General features: G+C 44.0%; 1 protein-coding gene across 2 annotated transcripts; it reads left to right on the plus strand.

Annotated features, from left to right (window-relative positions):
- The first annotated feature begins 1201 nt into the window (after window positions 1–1201).
- Fzd4 (frizzled class receptor 4) lies at window positions 1202–18884 on the plus strand. Of its 2 annotated transcripts, XR_006148653.1 has the most exons (3): window positions 1202–1780; window positions 3763–6819; window positions 18874–18884. XR_006148653.1 is itself a non-coding variant. In XM_042688065.1 (2 exons), exons 1-2 carry the CDS (start codon window positions 1493–1495, stop codon window positions 5089–5091), a joined length of 1617 nt encoding a protein of 538 aa, XP_042543999.1. In that variant the 5' UTR covers window positions 1202–1492; the 3' UTR covers window positions 5092–7781. The 2 variants fall into 2 exon arrangements, 1 of the variants encoding a protein (XP_042543999.1); XM_042688065.1 differs by lacking the exon at window positions 18874–18884 and having other exon boundaries at window positions 3763–7781.
- Window positions 18885–25693: the final 6809 nt, after the last annotated feature.

The raw sequence follows: 25693 nt of genomic DNA on the forward strand, positions 1-25693 counted from the left end.
GTGGTGGTGTGACCCCAGTTAAGCAATAAGTAAACGGTTTAGGATGCCACCTGCTGAGAGTTCCCCTGTCCGAACACCGGCCGACAGGTGGCCAGGCACGAGGGAGGGAAGGGCCGGACGGGACCTCGGGTCTAACCATATCCTCTGCCCCAGACCCTACTCAGGCGCAGAACGGGGAGGCAGGGGCGCAGGCTGCGGGCGGGGGGCGCGGGGGGGGGGGGCGCAGGCTGCGGGCGGGGGGGGGGGGGGGGCGCAGGCTGCGAGCGGGGGCGCGGGGGGCGCAGGCGGCGGGCGGATCTCGCCGGGTCCCGGGACCTTCACCCCGCACGGGTCGAACCTCTCCCCTGCCGCCCTCTCACCCGCTGAACCTTCTTTAGAAACCGTGTCCCCGAGACAGGAAGGGCGGCGGGCCGCGGAGCACAGAGCGTCCCGGCCTCATTTCCTTTCGAATCCCCCTGTGGAATTTCGTTTCGTACGGTGAGGAAATCGGAGCGCGAGGCGGTCGGCCGGCCGGCTGCGCGGCGCCTCCCCCACTCGGGGCTGGAGCCCCGGCCGCCGCGGGCGCGGGCCGGGCGAGGAGAGGGGTCGGGCGCCCACCGAGCGAGCTGCCGACTCGCGCAGTACCAGGCACGGGAGTTGAGACTTTTAAACTTTATCTCTAATCCTCCCGCCGTGGTACGGAGGGAGATCCGCCTGACTCTGAGAGGTTGAGCAATTTGTTCAAGGTCACACCGCCGGGATTCCCAGCCACGACCGGTGTAACGCGAAGTCACGAGTTCCTTTGTGTGCTCTTCTCGGCCGGGGGCGGCGGCACATTCAGGTGACAGCTGGAAGAAGAAGGAAAAGAAAGTGGGACCCCATCCTGGAACACTCTTCACCTGGGAGGAGGGCGCAGGCCGGCCTGGCGGGAGCCGTGGGGCTCCGTCGCCGCCTGGCCCCGAGCGCGCCGAGCTGTGGGTGGGAGGACAGTGCTCGCCGGGAAGCGGAGTGGGGCGGGGCGGGGCGGGGCGGGGCGGGGCGGGCGCAGGGCCGCGGGCGGGGGCCTGACCCCTCCAGCGGGAGGGAGGTCCCGCCCCGTGACCACGCCCCCACGGCCTTCGCCGCGCGCCCATTGGAGAGGAGAGCTATCGGTCCTCTTCCGCCACCGCCCAGCGAACCTCCTGCGCCGCGCAGCGCTGGGGCAGTGAGAGCGGCGCGGCGCTGAGTGCTGGCGGGTTTCGCAGAGACCCCGAGCCGACGCGGCGGGCGCCGGGCTGCGGGATCGCCGCCGCCTGTAGCCATGACCCTAGCAGTCTGACCCTCTGTCTCAGCCCGGGGCGTCTGATATCCCAACGGGTCGCGGGCAGCGGCGGGGAGCGGCAGCCGCTGCTCCCCGCGTCACCCTTGGCGCCTTATCGCACTCCCTTGCCCCGAGCTGCGAGCAGCGCGCCCCGGTGCAAACTGGGGGTGTCGGCCGGATCCGTCCCCGCCGCCGCAGCCCCGGGCTCTGGCCATGGCCTGGCGGGGCACCGGGCCGAGCGTCCCGGGGGCACCCGGAGGCGTCGGGCTCCGTCTGGGGCCGCTGGTGCTGCGGTTGCTGCTGCTCCTCGGGCCGGCTCGGGGCTTCGGAGACGAGGAGGAGCGGCGGTGCGACCCCATCCGCATCTCCATGTGCCAGAACCTCGGCTACAACGTGACCAAGATGCCCAACCTGGTGGGGCACGAGCTGCAGACGGACGCTGAGCTGCAGCTGACCACGTTCACGCCTCTCATCCAGTACGGCTGCTCCAGCCAGCTGCAGGTGAGCGCCCACCCCCACCCCTCCACCCACCCGGCGGGGTCCCCGGCCCCCCTCGCGAAGCTCCCCCCCTCCGCCCCGTCCTAGTTGGAAGTGTGCAGCTCTACTGGAAAAGTGATTTCCACCCCCCCCCCCCACTTTGCTGTCCCTTCTCAGGGACTGGAAGCCAAGACGTTGTGTAAGTCATCTGGCCTGCGAAGGAACCCACTCTCACACCCCGCCCTTCCGTCTATCTCCCCTGCCCACCCATGTCTGGCCAAGCCCCTAACCCCAGTGGAGCTGAGGGGTTTTCTTTGCCAAGGATCCTGGCCGCCGCTGCTTGGTGGGTGAGTCCCCGCAGAGCAGCCAGCTGCAGCTAAGATTTGGAAGGAGAGATAAGAAGCAAGAACTTCCCCGTTGTTTATCCCATAATTTGTGTGTGTGTGTGTGGGGGGGGGTGGATGGGTGAGTGGGTTTATTTAAATACAATACCACTGCACCATGTTCTGCGGAATGGCCTGTCCTCACATCGTCCCTGGTGGATTTAGAGGTCACATAAGTTAGGCTGGTTTTGGCTTGAGTTCTGTCTTGTCCTCAGAGTTGGGAGCAGGTTTCATGTTTGGATGAAAAACAACAAACAAACAAACTTCTACGAAGATAGTTTTAATGTTGCAGGCATTTTTAAAGTCATTAAACATTTGACAGCTTATGTAATATATAATGATAACAATAATTGTTCCTTAAATAATAAGTGAAGAAAGAATTTGCATATGCAGGGTAGTCTTAATTGTGCAAAAACAACCAAATTATTATGGGGGGGGGGATTTGTGAACTGAAAGGAAAGTAAAAGAACTTGACATCACTTGTGGTTTGGTTGGTGACGCTGAGTGATTTTAAGAAATTCAGAAAAGAGAGCAGCAGTTGGGGGAAAAAATAAAAGTTGTCCATGCTTAAAAAAATTCAAAAATCTATGGAGCTGGCTATAACTTCTGATAGATAAGAAACAGACATACAACATACTTACTTAGCCTCATGTTTCTACATAGGTCATTTTAAAAGTTGGATTGTGGTTTTGGAAAGATGGTTGGGATTAGACCTGTTGCTGGTGAAATATCCCTTTGGAAATTTCAGAATTTTAGAACTAGGTTATAAAAGCTGAAGAAATGATCCTCCAGGTCTCAGTTTGGAAGCAGCACATACCCTGACATCAGTGGCAATTTTCATTGGAGAAACAGCTTTTGCAGGGATATATATTTTTAATGACACGTATCCTGGAGAAGCAGCCAAGCTGTTTTGAAGGACAAGACTGGATCCCTTTACATGCTGGAAAATAGTTCCTTGTAACTCTAGACCTCATAGACAACATCTGTAAGGAGCCAGGGAGACTGTTTATCAATGCTGGAGGAATTGAGGACAGCAACTGGACTCTCCCCTGCTGCTAGTGCAGTCTCAGGGATTTAACATTTACATTTGCCTAGTGTGCTTCATTATTATTCATTGAGGAAACACAAGCCAAACAAATGCTTGGTGACCGGAGACCTCAATCCACAGCTCATCCTCCTGTCTAACAGCATCTCCATTGGTCTCTCTTTTCTGTTTCAGTCCAGGTTTGAATGATCTAAAATAATCATTTTGTTAGATTTTTCAAACTCTTTCATATAGTGACTAAAAGGGGAGGGGTGTTAGATGTCAGATTTTACAAGATTACTTTCTAAAGATGATTTACTAAGGGCAGTATGAAAAAGGATTATGCATTATATTTATTTATGTGCTTCCTTTTTTATGTATATCTCTCTGGAAAGAATGAGTGGAGCCAAACTAAGAACCGTGTATAAAAAGGATAGATTAGAAAGCACCCTTATTTGAGGTCAGAACAACCAGCTGAACCCCTAAAAGGCTGGCTTAAAAGTAGATATATACATTGTCTTGAAACATTCATTCAGCTGTGTTACAAGCTTTTGCACAAACCTCCAAGCCATTATTTTCTTTGTTCATTACTTTTCCAGTTCTTCCTTTGTTCGGTGTACGTGCCAATGTGTACAGAGAAGATCAACATCCCCATTGGCCCATGTGGTGGCATGTGTCTTTCAGTCAAGAGACGCTGTGAACCCGTCCTGAAAGAATTTGGGTTTGCCTGGCCCGAGAGCCTGAACTGCAGCAAATTCCCACCACAGAATGACCACAATCACATGTGCATGGAAGGGCCAGGTGATGAAGAGGTACCCTTACCTCACAAGACCTCCATCCAGCCTGGGGAAGAGTGTCACTCTGTGGGAACCAATTCTGATCAGTACATCTGGGTGAAAAGGAGTCTAAACTGCGTTCTCAAGTGTGGCTATGATGCTGGCTTATACAGCCGATCTGCTAAAGAATTCACCGACATATGGATGGCGGTGTGGGCCAGCCTATGCTTCATCTCCACCGCCTTCACTGTGCTGACCTTCCTGATTGATTCTTCCAGGTTTTCTTACCCTGAACGCCCCATCATATTCCTCAGTATGTGCTATAATATTTATAGCATTGCTTATATTGTCAGGCTGACTGTAGGCCGGGAAAGGATATCCTGCGATTTTGAAGAGGCAGCAGAACCCATTCTCATCCAAGAAGGACTTAAGAACACAGGATGTGCAATAATTTTCTTGTTGATGTACTTTTTTGGAATGGCCAGCTCCATTTGGTGGGTTATCCTGACACTCACTTGGTTTCTGGCAGCAGGACTCAAATGGGGTCATGAAGCCATTGAAATGCATAGCTCTTATTTCCACATTGCGGCCTGGGCCATCCCTGCTGTGAAAACCATCGTCATCCTGATTATGAGACTGGTGGATGCAGATGAACTGACTGGCCTGTGCTATGTTGGGAACCAGAACCTTGATGCCCTCACCGGCTTTGTAGTGGCTCCCCTCTTTACTTACTTGGTGATCGGAACCTTGTTCATTGCTGCAGGCTTGGTGGCCTTATTCAAAATCCGGTCTAATCTTCAGAAGGATGGGACAAAGACAGACAAGCTAGAGAGGCTGATGGTGAAGATCGGAGTCTTCTCAGTGCTGTACACAGTTCCTGCAACCTGTGTGATTGCTTGCTATTTCTATGAAATCTCCAACTGGGCGCTCTTTCGGTATTCTGCAGATGACTCTAATATGGCCGTGGAAATGTTGAAAATCTTTATGTCTTTGCTTGTGGGCATCACTTCAGGCATGTGGATTTGGTCTGCCAAAACTCTTCACACCTGGCAGAAATGTTCCAACAGATTGGTGAATTCTGGGAAGGTAAAAAGAGAGAAGAGAGGGAATGGTTGGGTAAAGCCTGGGAAAGGCAATGAAACTGTGGTGTAAAGCTAGCTAATCTCCACATGTTCCTCATTTTGAAGGAAGGAACACCAGCAGTTCTTTGGTAATGCTACTAAACCTTGTATGCAGAGATTTTCAATATGAACAAACTAGCAACACTTAAACAATCCCCCCCACACACACCCAACTTCCCACCCCTCATTCTCATCCCAGCATCATAAAACCAATGATTTTGCTGCAGACTTTGGAATGATCCACAATGGAAAGAAAAGCCAGTTAAGGGCTTTCAAAGCTGTGAAAAATCAAAATGATCACTTTAGCAGGTCGCAGCTTGGAGTGTGGAGATCCTGTCTCCACTCCAGGAAACCCAGGGCGATACTGTTTTTTCCTACATGGTGGGATCTGTTTTGTGAATTGATAACTTACAGGAGAGAAAGATTCTTTTTCTTTTTTTTTAGGCCCTTTAAATTTTTAAATACTAACTAGGTCTTGCAGTTAACAAAGTGATCTGTAAACACTGGAAATGCTGGGTTTGGAGAAGTGTTATAAGAGTTTTATAGTTTGGCTGATCTAACATAAACATCTTCTGTGGTACACTGTCTGCTGTTTTGAACTTCACGGATTGCACTCCCAAGAGGTGGTGTCAAAATCTTTCAGTGACTTTGTCATAAAACAGAATTGTTTGGACAAACAAAAGTACTGTGCTAATGCACAGAAAGTATCCAGTGGGGTTTTCTTCTCTTTCCTCCTCTCTTAAAATTTAACATCCCTGTTCTAGGCAGCTGCTGTTTTCTTGATTTTTACACTAATGATTTTTTTTAAAAAAAGGTATTTTTATAGGAATTTTTGCACTACAGCATGCCTAATGAGGGGAAAAGGAAAGGTGATTTGCTTTCTGACAATCACTTAATTCAGAGGAAAATGAGATTTACTTAAGTTGACTTACCTTACCCACCCCAGAGACCTATTGCATTAAGCAATAGGGGGACTTAATATATTTTTCTTTGTGTGATTGCATCTACACAGACGCCAGTCTGGAAGAGCTGAAATGTTAAATTTCTTGGCAACTTTGCATTTGCACAGATTAACTGTGTAATTTGTGTGTGTCAATTACAATTAAAAGCACATTCTTGGACCATGACACAGTATACTCAACTGACTTTCAAACTATGGTCAGCTTGCATTCTTAGAATGATAGTGCCTTTTTTCCCTCAGAGCATAAGAATGTTATCAGAGTCTGGCCTGCTTACCACAATGGAGACTTATTCAATTATGTAAAGGGGACTAAGGACAGTTAATCCAACTACTTGGTGTATGATTGTTTCCTAGTAATTGGCAAAGGCTCCTTAGAAGATTTCATTGGAAGCAGTGTGGCCTGGAGTATTTATATGGTGCTTAATGACTCTCCAGAATGTGGGCCAGGGGCTGGATTGGTTAGCAGGGAATAAATAAAGTGTAGACCATATGAAATGAACTGCAAACTTTAACAGTACAGGTCTTAATTGCCTTTTGTGGAAGTATCCAAAGCTTTAAAAATTTATGTTTTCAGTCCTCACAAGGGGGTACCTCCTAGCAGTCTACTGAAAGTTGCAGTTCTTTTGAAATTGTAACTGGTCTTTCTCTGAACCCACTGTAGGCCTTCTGATCACTAGATCTCTGGGACAAAATGTCCATGTCACAGGTTGCTTTCCTTGTAATTTAGACCTGTCTTTGCTTCAGCAATTGTACTTCAGTCATTCATTATTTATTAATTTATGCCTTTTTAAAAAAACAGTAGGAAAACTCTTTATTCTCCCTCCTTTTATCATACTTTGTGAAGAAACATTTGTAGGGATGCAAAATTCCAAATGGATGATTCTATTCTGAAAATAAGAATCCTCCTCTGTCCACCTTGGTTGAGCTTTATGCCCATGATCTGCCAGCTTCCTTCCTTCTTCCCTCCTTGTTCTTGCAGGTTAGTGAGTTGCTGAGATCAAGATGTATACAAGTTGTTCATTATGTATTTGGAAAGGACAGTCTTGGGGCTTTTAAGATAAGAGCTATGTGGGTCTGGTGGTCCCTATGGCTTGGTGCAGTCTGAGTACCTAGGCTGAATTTGGAGCAAGGACTCTGGGAACATGAGAACTGATCCCAGGAAGGGCTCATTGAACTCCATCTGAGACCACATATTGCCTCGGAGATGTAAAATGTGAACTCCCTGTGTTGCTTGGACTGTTCCCATAGCTGGCCCTAGAGCATGCACCCAGGGGCAGAGCCTGCCCTTCCTCATTCCCTACTCTGGTATCTTGGGAATTGTTCAGAGTTGCTCTGGCCCAGAAAGGGAAAGAGGACCCTGCAGTAAGGGGCTTATGTTTGTGCCAGAGTATATGATAGGAGATGGTGCAGGTTTCTTTGTAATGCTTCAGTGATTGTGTGACTCAGGCAGCAGTCCGCAGAGGGCTGGGCAAAAGGAGGTAATCAGTATCTGTAAATGATTAAGGTTATAATAATCATAACAATAAAAGAACACATGAGAAAACCCAAACACCTGAACCCTGAGTTCTAGAGCTGGTATCTGGCAGCATTTAGGAGTGTAACCATCTGCTTCATCATTCTTGCCTTCTCAGAGAGAAGGTACAGTTGAGCAGAAGTGGATGTTGGTACTGAATGGATTAGTAGCCTTAGTAATGCCACAGGGTCATAGGCTTTTCCTTTCACACTGCAGACAATGAAGAGTGTTTATAGTTTCAGGAGGGGGGCAAAACAACTTTGTGGAAGAGGAGTCAGTTACCACTGACCTTCAAGTGACTCTGTCTTCTCTTGAATTGTATTGGTTTAGAAAAGAAAAAAAAAGTCAGTTATCAGCACTTATGCAATGATGCCAACTCCGTTGCTGTAATACATGTAGGGTAGGCTGGATCAGGGTGCTCTTGGCTTTGCTCTTGTCTTTGTATATAACTGGAGGCCTTTGGAGCTTACCTCAGGTTCACTTAGGGTCCTTCCCATAAGCCTCTGCTGGGTCCTTACCTTCCGAACATCTGTGCTTTCCTAGCATTCCTCACAAAGTCAGTTACAGTGGTTCTGATAGAGAATATTCCCTCTACTGGGGATAGTCTCCATAGAGAGCTCCTAGGTAGATAGGAATTGGTTCCATGTCACTGTGGCTGTGGAGGCAGACATGTTTGGGCTTGTGTCTCTGTGTGATCTTGTGTAGGTATATTTGAGGAGAGAGTCTTGCTAAGGGAAAAAGGTTTGCTTTTCCTAGTTTCTTTTTTTTTTTTTTGTCAGTTGTGGGGCTTGAACTCTGGGCCTGGGCGCTGTCCCTCAGCTCTTCAGCTCAAGGCGAGCGCTCTACCATTTGAGCTACAGCGCCACTTCTGAAAAAGGTTTGCTTTTCTTTCTTGGAAATCTAGAACTAGGGATAGCTGCAACTTTCTACAAAAATCTTTTGGCATCCAGAGATTTGAGCAAATAAGTCCAAGGACACCTCTGTTCAGCCCCCTTTCTGGTAGGCTCTTTTGTCTCATTTCCTAAAACTCAAACCTCAGGGCAGGCAGAGAAACATGGAGGAGGGTAGGACTGGCCAGAGCCGTCTGGTTTTGCTCCTTAGTTGATTCATATCCTTCTTCCTTTATGGAGACCTATTTCCTGGTTACTGAGACTGCTTCTGAGCTGGCGTCCTGCCCAGGGACCTGAAACTGGAGAAGAGGTGACCCTTCATTTCCCTGAGATGCTCTCTGACTTTCTTACCCTGTCACTCTGTCACCTGTACTCCCCAATCCCAGAACCTGGGAAATATCTCAGGTTTGAAGTCATTGTTCTATCCAGTTACCCGCCCCCCCCCCCCCCTCATTTCTGAGCTTTCTCCCCCTGGGTCAGGGAAGTGTGTGTGTGTGTGTGTGTGTGTGTGTGTGTGTGTGTGTGTGTGTGTGTGTGTCAGGGAAGTGTGTGTGTGTGTGTGTGTGTGTGTGTGTGTGTGTGTGTGTGTTCAGAGCCAAGCTAGGACCTGAGGACAAAGATGTGTTCCACATCCTGAGTCCTTAAAAGGCTGATTCAATTTAAAGGGGTTTCATCAGGATGTCACACAGTCTCTGCCTTCTCATGAAGGGCTGACAGCAGTACTTAGGAAAAGGTTGGGAGGAGCCTCTGAAGAAAGATCAGTTTACATCCTGATTTTCATTCTGTGATGGAGGGAATTGGAATTACTATTTTTCTGTGGAGTTGGAGTTACTATTTGAAATTGGGAGTTAACTATTTCCTTGCTATTTTTCTTCATGGCTAGGTCCCAGACCTTGGGAACTGTTAGGAGAGCATTTTGCTCCTCCTAAGAACCAGATACTAGAGCCTTCAGTAACAGATTTGGTTTCACTGTGACCTGGTTAGAGCACTCGCTTGGCTACATCTGGTCATGCATATGTGTAGTAATGGCTTGACAGAACTAGGAGAGAAATATACTACGGATTTCCTGGTAAACTCAATTGCCCTTATTAGCTAATTTCTGTTTTTGCTTTACTATATCTTTGCATTAGCATTCCTAGTATTCATCCAGGCAGTTGCTAGAGGGTCTTCTTGGGTCTCATAGGTGCTGTATCTTCAAAGCTTATGTACCTCCTTGAAAGCCTGCTGTACACATTACATGGCCACTCTTAACCTAGAAGGCTTAAGTGCGAGAGGGGCTCTTCCCCACAAAGGCAGGGTCCATCTTCCTTTCCTGGTTGTGCAAGTTTCCTAATATACTTAATAGGCTTTGGCCCTGAATTGGTTGTAGGCATTGGAGGGGTAAGCTGCTTCCTTAGATCTCTGTCAGCGAGCCATCTAGGTAGATCTGATTTCTTTTTTCTACCTCACAGGGATGTTGTGAGGCTTTAGAAGGTCTCAGGATGAAGGCCCCTTGAGCTCTTCCTAAGAAAGGTAGACTAATTATCAGGTGCAATCTGCAAAGATAAAAGCATGATTGAACCTGCTCTGCGCAGCAGTCAGACTCATTGTTCTGTTGCCTTTCCTTGGATCCTCATGCCACCCCACAGTGCCAGGCACCTGGAAGCCCGCCTGGGGGACTTCCACCTGTCGGACATAGAGGTACCAGGCGAACTCCTACTATGCATGCTCAGAGTGAAGCACTGAATCACAAAGGAAATGGACCCTGCTTTTAAGGATGTACAAAAGTATGTCTGCATTGATGTCTGTACTGTAAATTTCTAATTTATCAACTGTACAAAAAAAAACCCTTGCTATTTAATTTTTGTATTAAAGGAAAATAAAGTTTTGTTTATTAATTAGTGTGTGATTTGGTATATTCCTCTAAGTTAAGATTATGCTACCCCCCCTTGGTCCAAGCCTATGAACAGAGCAGTAAGAATTAGAGGATTCAGATTGCTGAGCAGATGAGAAATGCTTTCTGAGAACCTTTGTTTTCTTTTCCTTAGTGATGTTGTTTCCCTCCTCTGCCCCCCCCCCCCAATTTTTCCTGGAGGATGCTTTGGATGTAGTTCTCAAGCTGTTATAAGGACACAATTACCGACCCCCCCCCCCCCCCCCCCCCCCCCCCCCCCCGTTTTCAGAGGTGGCCATCTTTAGCTTCTTAAGGCCCATGGACTTAATCTGGTGATCTGACAAAATGTTTCTCATTACTATTAGGGTTTATGGGTTCTTAAAAAGGAAAAAACAAGGTTCTTTTTTTTATTTTTTAATAATCTTTAAATTTGAATCTTAATTTATTCTGGCTACACAATATTTGTTTTTTAAAATTTATTTTTATTTTTATTTTTTGTGAACATACTGTACAGAGGGGTTACAATTACATGGGCAAGATAATGAGTACATTTCTTATCAAGCATTGCAGCCTCCTCCTTTGTTTACCCTTCACATCCCTTAATATTTCAGTTTTAAAATTAAAAAAAATTACAATGGATTAGTTGTATAAATACATACAATATATCGACTCACCCCAACCATTAGTTTCCCTCATCCCTCTGCCTCTTCCCAAACCAGAATCCACAGGCTTGTTTGTAATAGACAGAGGCTTGTGTAATAGACATGTCACATCCAGCTGAAAAATATCTTTGTCTAATTTTATAAAGTTGGTGGTCTCTGTCCTCATCTCCAGCAAGGTCATCAGACAAGCAGATTCAAAGCAGTTATTGAGATGTTGGGGGCTGGGATGTAGCTTGGTGATATCTGTGCATGTGTGAGGCCCTGTTCCAGACTCAAGTCTCACAAACAAAGCAAATGATCAGAATATTGTCCTGGCATCCGGTAATAGGGACCACACGGAGAGAAAGAGAGCCACTGCTAGTTGGTGATACTTATCTGCAGATGTCCTAGATAAGACAGGCCCGCTTGGTTTGCTTTTCAATTGCTTATCACCTTTTGGCTTCATTTGAGTTACCACTCTGTCTTGGGGTGAGTAAAAAGCCCAGTGAAGCGGGGATTTGTAATACTATTCTCCTTATCTGTAGATTGCTATTGTACTTTTATCTCAAACCCTAAATGAAGGGAGGCATGTAATTTAAATTCTCTTCCTTGTAAGACAAGCTGTATTTCTCCTTCCTTTACCTATTCATTAAGTAGTTATGAAGTTAAGGAAAAGTCAACACAATCTGGAATGAATTCGCAATAATCCTCTGCACTTGTAGAAACACTTCCCCAATAGAAAATGTTTTATATGACTTTATTTTATTCTCATAGCATTTCTGAAGTAGGGTAAGCATTGTCATCTCTAAGAACAGAAGACAGAGGGCCTGCACACAGTAATGGGGAGAGGATAGGCCTGACTGATAGTCATATTATTTCACATCCAGCTCAGGCTTTTACTTTTGTTTTTATTTTACACAGGATTTTGCTCTGTCTCCATGTTTACATTTCTGTGGGTTGCACTGTGTCCCTCCAAAGACATGTTGAAGACTAACCCTGGATACCTATGAATGTAAATTCATTTGGAAATAGAGTCTTTGCAGATGTAATTAAAGTAATAAGGGTGGGACTTAAGCCACTAACTAGTATTCATCTAAGAAGAGGGACTTTTAGCCACAAACAGGGAGGAAAATGACATGTGTAAACAGAGACTGAATTTATGTAGCTATAGGACAAGCATTAGGCCCCCAATTGCTGGAAACTTCTGAAAGCTGAGAGAGGAATAGGAAGTTCGTTCCTAGAGACTATGGAAAGAATAAACCTTAGTTTCTTATTTGTAGCTTCCAGAATTGTGTAAGAATACATTTCTCCCAGGTGCAGTGGCACACACCTATAATCTTAGCTATTGGGAGGCTGAGATTGGAAGGATCATGATTCTAAGCCAGCCAGGGCAGAAAAATTTATGAGACACCCTCCCCCTCCCTTCTTAACTGATAGCTGAATATGGTGTTGTACAACTGACATCCCAAGCTAGATTTGAGGCTAAGATTGGTAGATAAAAAACTGAGACTAGGACAATCATTCAGGGCTGGCCTGTGCCAAAAAGTGCTTGAGATGACAGCTTAGTGGAAGAAGTTGGACGTGGTGGCTTGCTCCTGTCATCATAGCTATAATAGAAAGTTGACAGATTTAGAAGGTCTAGTGATGGTTATGGGCAGGACTTGAGACTGCATCTCCAAAATAACCATTACAACAAAGAGTGGAGTGTGGCTCAGCAGTAGAGTACCTGCCTAGCAAGTGCCAGGCCCTTAGTTCAAACATCAGAACCACTGATCCTCAGATCCCAGCCTCCTAAGTAGCTAGGATTAAAGATGTGAGCCACTGTCACCCAGCAAGCTTCTGTTTTTAAGGATTATGTAGCATAATTATCATAGTAAATATCTTTATCTGTAAATTGGACACCTCTACTGCAAACCCCACAATCCCTGACATTGCACTGGTTTGACCTAGGCCTGACTGATCTCCCTCCCGCCTACCCACCCCAATGGGAGTTCTGTGTGCAGGGACAGCCCCCTAACTGGAATGTGGCCCAAGGGTTTTTAACATTTCTGTCCTGAGAACTGATTTTTTCTCTTTCCCATTTTAGCTTTCACATGGAATCATAATTTTAAAGTGGAGCTGACTCTTGACTAAAGAGGTCAGCTTTGGCCTCCTGTTTTTAGTGGTTCTGTGAATAGAAATAAACCACACTGGGAGAAGGGCTTGTTCCTGGCCTCAGTTTTCCTTTATAGGGCAGCTGAGTTGTTGGGAGTACAGGAAACCAACCTGCCCTGTTCGTTTGCCTTTTTTTATTCCAAGGATAAGAGAGTCCTTAGATGGCTTCATCCATCTTCATGGTAAAGGGCTCCAACTTCTCAAACACCCATAGTGAGAAAAAAAATACAAAATCAAATGTGTTATATTTTCAGCTTTCTAGCTAGCTTTCTTTTCTTTTTTTTTTTTTTGGGGGGGGGTCCGGTCATGGGGCCTGAACTCTGGGCCTGGGCACTGTCCCTCAACTCTTCAGCTCAAAGCTAGTGCTCTACCACTTGAGCCACATCGCCACTTCCGGCTTTTTTCTTTTTGCTTTATGTGGTACTGAGGAATCGAACCCAGGGCCTCATGCATGCAAGGCAAGCGCTCTACCACTGAGCCACCTTCTCAGCCCCTCTATCTAGTTTTCTATTGGCATTTACCTAGAAATTTTCCAGTTTTCTTGTGAAGTTTAGTGTGGAAATAAAACTAGCTATAGACAGGAAAAAGAACATACACATTGTCTCATATCTTAGATGAGTATCATACACAGTTGTGGAATCTCACAGAAATATTAACAGAGGTAAAGGCTTGAGATCTGGGGAGAAGGAAGTGGCACAGGCCATGGAGAAGAGGCTGGATTCTGAGAGCAAGGGTTGGCTTCTTAACAAGGATGTCACCTTTGTGGTAACAGCCAACTCCAATGACAGACTATCTCTGTCCCCAGGTATCCACGCCTCAATCCCTTCTTTATGATGGTGGCTGGGCTAATGGGAGGAGATGAGGGGACATAGGAAACAGAAAAGGCTCAGCCTGCCCCTGTTATTCACTTATGTACATGGATGTAAGTTTCTTTTCCCAAAAGCTAGTTTTTCAAAGCCATTCCAGTATCTGCAGAGCTCTGCAATTTCTCTGAGTAACCAGCTTGAAATATGCCAACGAAATATTCTGGGATTGGATATTTTGGTCTTCCTCAGACCTCATCTTCTTTTCACCCAAGAGCATGCTTAATGTTATGGCTAGTTCACATTACCAAGGCTTTTCCATTTAAGAGATTCAATGAGAAGCTGTCTAAACTTCCTAAAATGCCTGGAGATTGCATAATTTCATTTGATAGGAGGTAAATGGGTAAAGGAAGAAAGCCAGGAGATGGAATTGATAAGTCACATAGAAAAAGCTTGTCCTAGCTTCATTTTCCCCCTCGGGTCCCCTTTGCCTGGAATATTCCATCTTTCTTCAACTAGATTCTATCTATTCTTCCTTCATAATTGAAGTCTTATGTCACCTCTCCTTGGGAAGACTTCCCTGGTCTTCCTACTTGCCCTTCCTGCTTCCCTTTCCTTTCCATTACTGGTTAGTCTAAGTCTATGCTTTTCTACTTTGGGAACCCTGGTGCACAGAGTGTAAGGCTCTGTGCATGTGTCCCTGTCCTCACTTCCTGAGCTTCCTGCAGGGCCTCTCTATGTGCTCTGAGCCTGGCACTGTGCCTGGCACAGAGCACCAGTGTCAGGAATATTTGTGGAAGGAAGTGAGGGAGGGAGGGACTAAGGGAGACAGGAAAGAGAGGGAAAAAGAGAGAAATGGATTCAGAAAAGAAGGAAAGGAGTCAGGAGGAGGGACTGAGAAGCACTGGTGGCAAATGTGGCTAGCAGAAAAAGAAAAACAAAGGTGTAATTACACTGGCAAGACTTTCTGGACACATGCTAGGGCCCTTGCCCCAGAATGTTCTATAGTCTCAAGATGAATCATACTTTTTCAAAGCTATTTCTCTTCCCCTTTCTCTTTTTCTTTCTCCCCAACAAATACTTGCAGTTGACTGCATGGAGAGCTGTAGAATGAGCTATCGGAGAAAAGGAAATGATTTAAAAAAAAATAAAGCAGCAAATCCTGAAAGACAAAATCCAACTTAAGAGTCTCAAAATGCAAATGACAGAGAAATAATTTAGCTATTAACAAGCTTAAACCTCTAAACTTAGGAAAACAAATCCTCTACTGTTTAGTAAATATTTGTTGAACAGTAGAATATGGGTCCACTGTGGGCTAGCTACTGGCCTAGGAAAGCACTGCAGAGTACACTGAGATAAATAGATAAAGAAAACACAGCCTTTCATCTAGAAATTCCTAGCAGCAAACCATGTATCTGTCTCCCTAGACCCCTTTCCTGCAACCTGGTATTCCTAATCCTAAATTCCTGTTAAGCTTGGCTAGAACAGCTTGTCATCTCTCCATTTGACCTCTAAAAGGATACATCTGCATCACAGAAATTTGAAGGAGAATACAGGGAAGAAGAGAAAGTAAGTATGGATCACAAAGACCATGATTCGGGCTGGGAAGGTGGCTCAGTGGTAGAGCGCTTGCCTTGCATGCATGAGGCCCTGGGTTCGATTCCTCAGTACCACATAAGCAAAAAGAAAAAAGCTGGAAGTGGCTCTGTGGCTCAAGTGGTAGAGCACTAGCCTTGAGCTGAAGAGCTGAGGGACAGCGTCCAGACCCAGAGTTCAGGCTCCATGACCGGACCAAAAACAAAAAACAAAAACAAAAACAAAACAAAGACCATGACTCTCCTGATCCCCCCTTTGTGGCAGTACTCCGGTTTGAACTCAGGTCTTTATACTTGCTCAGCTTGATTTCTCACTTGGTTGATGTTCTGCTACCTGAACCATGTCTCCATCTAAGCCTTTTCTGGTTATTTTGGAGATCGACTTTACTGAACTATTTTGCCTAAGCTGGCCTCAAAGTTGATCCTCCAGATCTCATCCTTCTGAGCAGCTAGGATTACAGGCATGAGCCACCAGTACATGGTACTCACAACTCTTGAGGACTCAGCTTCTCCAAACCATCCTGTGTATTCTGTATATAAGTTATAGAAGTTAAAAGTTACTCATGATGTGCCATCATAGATATTTATTTAATCACTAGATCCAGCTACCTGCCTCCTGTAAAACATCTTTTCTAGGCACACGTGATAGTTGACAACATTTGCATCCAGCAACTCTGGGTTTGAGTGCTGTCTCTGTGCTTCTTTTGCTCAAAGCCTGCACTTTATCACTTGTGCCATAGCTCTACTTTTGGCTTTTTTGGTACTTAATTGGAGATAAGAGACGAACAGATGTTTCTGCCTGGGCTGGCTTTTAAACAGAGATCTTCAGATCTCAGCCTCTTGAGTAGCTAGGATTACAGGCACCAGCCACCAGAGCTTGGCCCAGGAGGACATGTTTTGTTCATGGGACTGTCCTGTGTCCTTGAAACTTTTGTCACTACTCACATGTTATAATTCAGAGATCCACAGATTGCTTTGTAGAAGTTAAGAAAAAAGCATGGCCAGAAGTCCTCATTCAGCCTCCAAACTAAGAAGGATAACTGTATGAATAACTTTGGCTGTGAATTGTCTGAAGGGAGGCACTGGACAGCATGCCATTCCAGTGTAACTGGAGCCTGAGATTCTTCTAGTGGGAGGGAATGTGGGCTGAGGCTGATGGGAAGCTTTAGAGGTTAGAGTGTCTTTAGTGCTTGGCACAGGGTTGTCAGCAGAGTTCAAAAGCATTCAAAGGCACTTGTCTTTGGTGTTTATTTTTTATTTTTATTTTTTATACCAATATGATTTCTTTGGATTTTGTTCTGGCTACCATGAGAACTGGTAGCTGGAGAGAAAGCAAGTTGTGGATGAGAAACTTTGGAAGTCTGGAAGAAGGTGGTAGCAGAGAGGTAGAAGAGAGGAGAGGGGTGATTTTCAGACAAAGCATAACAGATTATCTTCTGTCTGTTCAATGAGCCGAATCTTTGTTTCTCAAATGCACTCTAGTGTTTCAGAGGCAAAAAGTGTTTGCTCTGTATATCTGATACAGAATACCCTTCATGGCCAGTTGCAAATAAATAACCCACTTGTCACAATTTGCTTTGTTTGCTATTATTATCAGTACAAGTCTGGTCTCCCTAATGGGTTCACCCAAAAACATATAGGTACTGAGAGGTTCTAATCCTCTTCCTTTTAAATCAAAATTTCTGCATAACATTTTCCATAAGTGAATGAGGAAACTACTTCCTATTATTTTTTTTTTTTGGTTCCCTCCCCCTTCCTCACCCCCTCCCTTTTTAAAACAACAGACCTTCCTTTGGATTTACATCAGCATTTAGCTAACTTCCTGAACATTCCACTCATTTCCTGGACTTCGTCTGAGGAAGGGAAAGCACCCTCCTTTAGAAATAAATGCACATAATCACAGAGATAATTTTTACTAAATAAACAGTGTAAACACAATGGAATTTCCTGCAAGGTATATATTTACTGTGGAAATTTCAACAAAAATCTATTTGTTATGATTCCTCAGGACTTTCTGTATTTGCAGGTAAGCTGAGGAATTATAACTATTTTGTATTAAAAATCATTTTGCTCAAGAAGTAAGCCCTGAACAATCTCAACTTTTCCTTTTGTTGAAAATATGTTTTACTGACAAATCTGAATGGGGGAAATGATTATCTTTAAAGTCAGCATTTTTGATGCTTTGTTTCTTGTACAACAGAATTCTTCTGACCTCTAGTGGTCAGCAGAGGTAGAACTTCTGTGCAGACAATTTAAATATAGTATTCTAGAAATTAGGAATTTATTTTTCTTTTGGTTTTGCTTGGGAGAAAATGTGTGTGTGTGTGTGTGTGTGTGTGTGTGTGTGTGTGTGTGGTCCTGGGGCTTGAACTCAGGGCTTAGGCATTGTCCCTGAGCTTTTTTTTTTTTTTTTTGGTTGGTCATGGGGCTTGAACTCTCCACCTGGGTGATGTCCCTGAGCTCTTCAGCTCAAAGTGAGTGCTCTACCACTTGAACCACAGCACTACTTCTGGTTTTCTGGTGATTAATTAGAGATAAGAGTCTCACAGACTTTCCTGCCCGGGCTGGATTTGAACTGCAAGCCTCAGATCTCAGCCTCCTGAGTAGCTAGGATTACAGGAATGAGCCACTGGTGCTCAGCTGTCCCTGAGCTTTTTTACTCAAGGGACTCTTAACACTTGAGCCACACTCTAGCACTAAGCCACAGCTTCACTTCTGAATTTTTGGTGGTTAATTGAAAAGTCTCATGTATTTTCTTCTTCAAGCTATTTTCTACCTGCAACTTTTAGATCTCAGCCTCCTGAGTAGCCAGGATTTCAGCAGTGAGACACCAGCACCTTTTATACAATTTACTTTTATACAAGGACTTTTAAAAAATATCTCTGGAGTCTAAGAATTTTGAGATATAATGTCATATTAATATTTCCATTATGTACTGCAGATCTTTTCTCTCTCCCTTCCTTCTTCCTTTCCTCCCTTCCTTCCTTTCTTCCTTCCTTCTTTCCCTTCCTTCCCTCCTTCCTTCTCTCTTTCCTTCCTTCCTTCCTTCTTTTCTCTTTTTCCATTTTTTTTTCTTTTTCTGCCTTGAACTCAAGGCCTCATGCTTGCTTGGCTTGTTAGCTTGGCTTGCTTGCTTGGCTAGTGCTCTGCCATTTGACATATGCTTTCAGCTTGGCTTTTTTGTTGGTTGGTTTGGAGATGGAGTCACAAAAGGCTTTTCTAGACAGAGTGGCTTGAAACTGAGATCCTCTGGATCTCCGCCTCCTGAACAGCTAAGATGACAAGGGTGAACCCCTATTTCTGGTTCCTGTCTCTTTTCTTGATGAATAGTCTCCTCAGAGTCAGTGGGCCTCCTATGGCTAAACCAGTGGATGTCTTAAGAGTGAATGAAAAATGGGAAGCTCATCAAAACGTTAAGAGAGCAATTTTGAGGTCTCCTCCCATTTAACTATCTGGAGAGGAGGGGTCATTTTCTGCTGAGTACCCTTGGACATCTTGGAGATGTATTTTAGGCTAACCAACTGCCTGTCAATTCTGAACGCATTACAGAGGTCTTATCTGTGTTAGGGTTTAGTGAGGCTGACTTTTAGAGAGAAGAGAGATGATAGGAGTCTCAGAGAAGCTCACTCTCCTCCACTTCTACTACCATCCTTTCTCAGAAGAAGACTACCAGAAGAAATAGTTCTTTGATCTCCTGGTACCATCCAACTAAAACACTGCACATAGTCTATGGCATGGTCTGAAACTGTTCCCAACAGCCTAAACTCCTTGGTGTGATATTTAAGGTTCCAACGATCTGATCTCATGCTGCAAGCTTCCCAGTTCCTCCTTCTATTGTTTCACCCATTGCATAGGCTGATGGCCTCAGCCCTTTGTGTCCATTCTACTCACTTTTCAACTGATTGAGGGTTCTGCTTTATGGAGCTTCACATAATCTGGCCAAGCAGAACTGAGTGCACCCTTCTACAGTCACTGAAAACTCAGCCCAGGCATCTGTAATTGCACATATCATATTGCATTACATTGCTTTTTTGTGTGTTTTTCTCCTAAACATTTGAGTGTCTCACGGACAAGAACCATTCTTCAGCCCAACAAGCAGACTCATTCAGGAGTTGTACAAATGTTTACCCACTCCCTAGCACCAGCTGTTTGAGGCACAAGATTGTTCCACTTGGCTATGGTGTGTTTTGATAGGAGAAATTAGCAGTGGTCAACTAGTTCAAGGGAAGAGTTGACAATCAGAAGACTAGGTCTCAGAAAATGCGCACAACAACTCATTATTCCAGATTACTTCAGCTTTCACCCTGTAAGGAATAAATAAGTTCTAATTCCTGGGTGGTTCTGATCTTGAAGGAATCTATCATCAAGGGACTCTAGATCTGAAATACAGTTTAAAAGAATCTATAGACATTGCAGAGACTTCTTATTTAGAATTTTTTTATAATATATATGTCTTTTTTTGGCTAGGGAGATGGTCTATACTTTTCATAAGAAGGTATCTGAGATATCTGAAAATTTAACATCACAGATAAAGAATCAAGATGATGCTCTTGACTCCGTCTCTACTAGGCTTCTAGGAGTTAACATCTTTCTTCCTTCAGGGGAAAGGTTTGCTCCAGTAGACTCCCTTCCATGATCCTTCATTAGAAGAGACCTTCAGTTTTTGGTCTACAACTTTAAAAGAGATTTTTCAAATCAAACTGATAGTTGTAGCAACTGTATCTCTAAAGCAAACTGAAAATCCAGGTGCTGGCAGCTCATGCCTATAATCCTAGTTATTCAAGAGGCTGAGATCTGAGGATTAAGGTTTGAAGCCAGCTGAGGCAGGAAAGTCTATGAGACTCCTTGTCTCCAATAAACTACCAAAAAAGCTGGAAGTGGCTCTGTGGCTCAAGTAGTAGAGTGCTAGCCTTGAGCAAAATAAGCTCAGAGACAGCATCCAGGCCCAGTTTAAGCTCCAGGACCAGTAGAAAAAGAAAAAAAGAAAAAGAAAAGAAAAAAGCAAACTGAAAACAACAGGGCTGGAGCACTAAAACAGTATGTAATAGTGTATTGGTAATGGTTGAAAATGACAACAATGATTGAAAACAACCCATCAAGAAAGAATAAAGCATATAATAGTGAAAGGTAGATCAAAACCAAAGGACCAGCTAGGTGCCAGTGTCTCATGTGTGTAATCTTAGGAAACAGATTTGGAGGATTGTGGTTCAAAGCCAGTCTAGGCAGAAAAATCCACCAGGGTGGAAGTATGACTTCAGTGATAGAGCCTTAGCTGTGAGCAAAGAAGTCAAACAAGAGCTCAAGGCACCGAGTTCAAACTCTAGGACTTATAAATAACAAAACAAAATCAACAACAACAAAAAACCACATATTTACCACTCAGATAAATTCTAAGATGAAACTCTGCCAGAGTTGCTTCTACCTCTGTCCTTGCATAGTATTTAGTACATAGCAACTTTGTAAGCACTTTAAAAAATTATGATACACTTTAAAATGTTACGATACCCTATGACATACCTTTTCCCTCCAATAAACTTAAAGACCTCCTGAGACCACATACTGGGTTTGCTCTTTATTTATTTATTTTTTTCAGCTTCTAGCATAAAGCTTGTCATAAAGTAGATGTTTAGTTAGCATTTGCTGTTGTAATAACCTAGTCCATTATTTTGTAGTTGAAGAGACAGCCTAGAGAATTGAAGTGATTTCATCCAGCACAACAACCTTGTCCTCAGCAAAGTCAGTGGTGTGTGTCACTTCTGTTATTTATGTTTTCTTGTTTTTCCCTGTTGTTTTTTTTTTTTTTTTAATTTTCTTTTCTTTTTCTTTTTTTTTTTGGGTCCAGTCGTGGGGCCTGAACTCTGGGCCTGGGCACTGTCCCTTAGCTCTTCAGCTCAAGGCTAGTGCTCTACCACTTGAGCCACAGCGCTACTTCTGGCTTTTTTTTTTTTTTTTGGTGTGAGGGTTGCTTATTGGAGATAAGAATCTCATGAACTTTCCTGCCTGGGCTGGCTTTGAACCTTGATCCTCAGATCTAGCCTTTTGAGTGCTAAGATTACAAGAGCGAGCCAATGGGACTGGCTGTGTTTTTATCTTTTAATAGATTGGTTGTTGCTGAAGCCACATGTGGCCTCTCCCATCCCTTGGAGCTATTAAATGTAGTCTATGTTGCTTTCTGAATTGCAAAGATCAGATTATCTGGAAAATATTTGAGCCTTTTATGTATGTTTCAAGAAAAAGAGCCAGGAGGAACGAATGGCCAGTGGAGCTAGAAAGTATTTGTGAGGGCCCTGGAACTTCAGGGCAAGGCAATCCATCAGATCACCTTTGCTGAGCATGCAGTAGTGGGACAGTTCAGGCTCTCCTCCTTTCTCTCTTCCCGGAATCCTCCCATTCCTGAGATTATCTGCTGTGATACTGCTGTCCAGAAAGTGATTGATTACCTATCACTATCTTGGGAACCTGGGAGTGACCTTCAGCACGCATTTGTCAGAAAACCAGCTTGGAAAGAAAAACAAAAACTTGAAGAGATCCTCTAGTTGGCCTGAGATAAGGGGGCCTGCAGAACCCTTTTCCATTAGCTTGGCAAAACAATCTATGAAAAAAAAAATTAAAAAAATTCTGCTTCCAGGCGCTACTTCTCATTTCAGTCACTCAGTCACATACCATGCTTCTGTGAGACTAGCAAATGTTGTTTACCAGGGAGGTAGAAGAAGGGAGGAAAGAAGAGAAGGGAGGTTAACAGAGGAAGGGAGGAGAGAGGAATGAAGAACGAGGAGAAGTGGAGTGCTGGGAGAAAGAATCCCCAAGGATTCAGAGAGACTGAATATAAATGGGATGTGGGACTAATACATTCCCAAAGAAACCCAGGAACTGAGTCCGATCAGCAGTAAGAGCCAACTCAAGTCACCTTATAAGGCTCAATTGGTTCAGTAATATTTTTTGTGCTGTATATGTATATGGATTTTGGCTTTGATAGTCATTTTGCCTTGTTAACATGAACACGTCTTTTCAAGTCCTAGGCCTCAGTTTTCCCATCACAAGTTTGGGGGGAAATAAATAAAATGGGACATATGAAAGTAATTTGAAAAAAATAGAGTGTGACATAAGCACACACAGTCTCAAATTTACATTCAAGCTGGATCTATGCCACTTAAATCAAAACAGGCCTTGACAGACCACCTCCAAACTCCCCTTCTCGTGAGCTCAGAGAAGGGTTTTACCTCATGGTTTTAAAATAAATAAATACATCCATAATCTATCATCAAATCATTATATTATATCATCAAATCATCAATACAATGCCCAACTGTGAAAAGAAAAAGGCAGATGATTTAATCTCCATTGTCTAACAAATTGATTGGACAGTTGAGGGCAGTTCTGGATTGAAAGACCAATTTCCCTATCCATGTTCTGTGAGACTTATGGCGTGTTCCTCAACCTCATTGAACCTCATGCTTTTTGCACCACCTGTGGACTCACCTCTTATCCTACGACCCCAAGGTAGATGGGCAAATACTCGGTTCCCTGCTGGAATTTGTTAGCGCCTTGGCTTGTCTTGAACATTACTTTATCCTCAGCCCTAGAATATAGTGGATATGCAATATGAGGTATGTTCTCTTCTCTTTTTCTCTTACACTATCCATACTTCCCTTACTCATGTACTTTCTATTGCCATCAAAGCAAAGCCTGAGTGGCTGAGATACTATTTGAGAGTATTTTAGAAAAAGGTTTCCTTCAGGAGATGAAATCATTGGTGATGGTGTACCAGCATGTCAGCAATAAATATGGACTCTATATAACTTATATAGAAGGGAACTTGGTGAATGAATTCATTTCATAAATGGGCAGTCATTAGGGGAGAGTCAGTGGGCCAGGCCAAAGGAAGTGCAGAGGGGTGAATTGGCAGGGGGAATTTGGTCAGTATGCCTGCTCGGTTGCTTTTTACCTGTCTTCATTGTAAACTGCCATACCATCTTCATCTTCTTTTTGTTTTTCATTTTTGTGCTGATACTAGGGCTTTAACTCAGGCCTGGGTACCATCCCTCAGCTTTTTCCTCACAAGTCTGGTGCTCTGCCACTTGAGCCATAGCTCTTCTTCCAACACTTTGCTAGTTAATTGGAGATAGGAGTCTCAAAGACTTTTCGGAGCAGAATGCTTCAAGTTGGGATTCTCAGATCTCAGCCTCAGGATTACAGGTGTGAGCCACCAACACTCGGCTCCATCTTCTTTTATTGCTCTTAGAGTCATAGTTCAAAGGCGACCACTGGGTTGCTGAACCCAGGACAGCTCAGCTACCTGGCCTTAGAATGTGCTAGAGCTAAGGCTAGCAGTGTCTGTGTGATATTATGTGTGTGATTGTGTCTATTGTGGAAAGTAGTTCCTACCCTTATACCAAGAGAAGTCACAACAGAGAACATCCTTAGGAAGACTGAGATCGGACAACAGACACTAGAGAATAGAGGATAAATGCCCTTTGCCGCTCAGAGGAGGATCTTCAAGGGTCAGGGAATCTGAGGCCCTAACTGGAGCAGAGCATCTTCCCCCAGGGACAAGAGACCAGATATAGTACCGGGGCACTCAGCATCCATTTGTGTGCTTTGGTAAGATCCAGCTGGATCTGCTCATCCAGTGATTTTGAGAAAACAAAATAAACATTAGATCAAGACAAATAAGTTTATTAACATCGAAAATATGCATACAAAAGAAACTGAGCTCAGTGACCAGCTATCCAGATGGCTTCTGACTGATTCCCACAGAGCTGTTTCTCAACCTGTCTGAGCTCCCAGTGTATTTCCCATACACTCCCAGCTCCCAGCCAGTTCTGAACTGTGGGTGGCCTGTGTCACTGATCCTTATGGTCCCTGCCTCAGGAACTGACAGTCTGCTTCCTTTTTTGCTGTAGCCTTCGAGCTCTAATTATTCAATAAAACAAATTCAAGACTGAAGCCTAGCAGCTGAATGCATGTTGTTGTTTGGGAAAGCCCAGTTGAAAAGTACCTCCACCCCTGCAAAAGTAGCTCCTGCCCTTCCCTCATTCTGACCCAAGGTCAAATATTCTGATGAATCTAGGCAATCACTGGCTCTGTTTCCTGCCAAACTGTGGCAAATCAATAGAAAACCATGATTAATCACCTCAAGCTTGTCACTGCAAATAAGTGAGAATGCTTTAGAGCAATTTTGGAGGTCATTGTCATATCTAAAACTTGATATGGGCTAAGTTAGGCTAAGTCCACACTTTTGTCAAGAGATTCTCAGTGGTTTGCATGGGACTTTAGAGTTTACTACTTCTCTATATGTATTCATTTGTTTCACTCCAAGGTGGGTAACTGGGATTATTATCCTTGGATTATTTGAATCACCTCCTAACCTTTTCAATGTCTTTTCTCTTTCTTTCTCTATCACTGTCTGTCTCACTCTCTTCTTAACTTTTTGTTGTAGTCACTGTCCCCTCATTTCCATAACTGCTTTCTGGTTATTCTTTCTTGCAGGGGTTTCATTCAGGCCAATGGACTAACAACATATTTTATATACCTATCTGTATCTGTGGTTTGTTTTTCCATGAATTTAAGTGGATCCATGTTGTATAACTAGTTCTTTTCTTCCTTTTTTTTTTTTTTTAGATACCTTATAACCCATTTTCCTTCCTTCCTCCTCCTTTCCTTTTTTTTTTAATTGTGAAAATATCATACAGAAGGGTTACAATCACACGAGCAAGGTAATGAGTACATTTCTTATCAAGCATCGTTACCTCCTCCTTTGTTTTCCCTTCCCATCCCTTCCCATCTCTCCCCCACCCCCACTTCTTGTTATTTTCTGAGTAGTATTTTGTGGTATAAACAGACCACCAGTTGCTTATAAATTTATCTTTGAAAAGCTATTTGGCTTTTTTTTCCACATAAATCTCGTTTCTATGAATATAGTTGCTATAAAATTCTTGCACAAATATTTTTGTGAGCATATGTTTTCATTTAACTTGGATAAAGACCTAAGAATGAAATTGCTGGGTCATAGGGTAGGTGTATGTTTAACTTTATAAGAAATTGCCAAACAGTTCTCCAAAGCAGTTTGTTAGATATACGAGTTGTCAGCACCCAGTCTTGTTTCCTCCCATCATTCCTTCTCACAGGCTCCAGAACAGCCTATTCAAAACATAACCCTCGGCCCTGCACTTTCTGGCTTCAACTCTTCAGTGGCTTCCCTCT

Source organism: Dipodomys spectabilis, unplaced genomic scaffold, assembly GCF_019054845.1.
Source record: "Dipodomys spectabilis isolate Male_0828 unplaced genomic scaffold, ASM1905484v1 ptg000003l, whole genome shotgun sequence".
In the NCBI taxonomy this organism is placed as follows: domain Eukaryota; kingdom Metazoa; phylum Chordata; class Mammalia; order Rodentia; family Heteromyidae; genus Dipodomys; species Dipodomys spectabilis.

What these genes read in the sequence shown, in the direction of transcription:
- Fzd4 (XM_042688065.1), top strand. Translation starts at nt 1,493, where the DNA reads ATGGCCTGGCGGGGCACCGGGCCGAGCGTCCCGGGGGCACCCGGAGGC. An exon ending in GCTGCTCCAGCCAGCTGCAG is followed by an intron (nt 1,781 to 3,762) that starts GTGAGCGCCCAC and finishes TTACTTTTCCAG; the next exon opens with TTCTTCCTTTGTTCGGTGTA.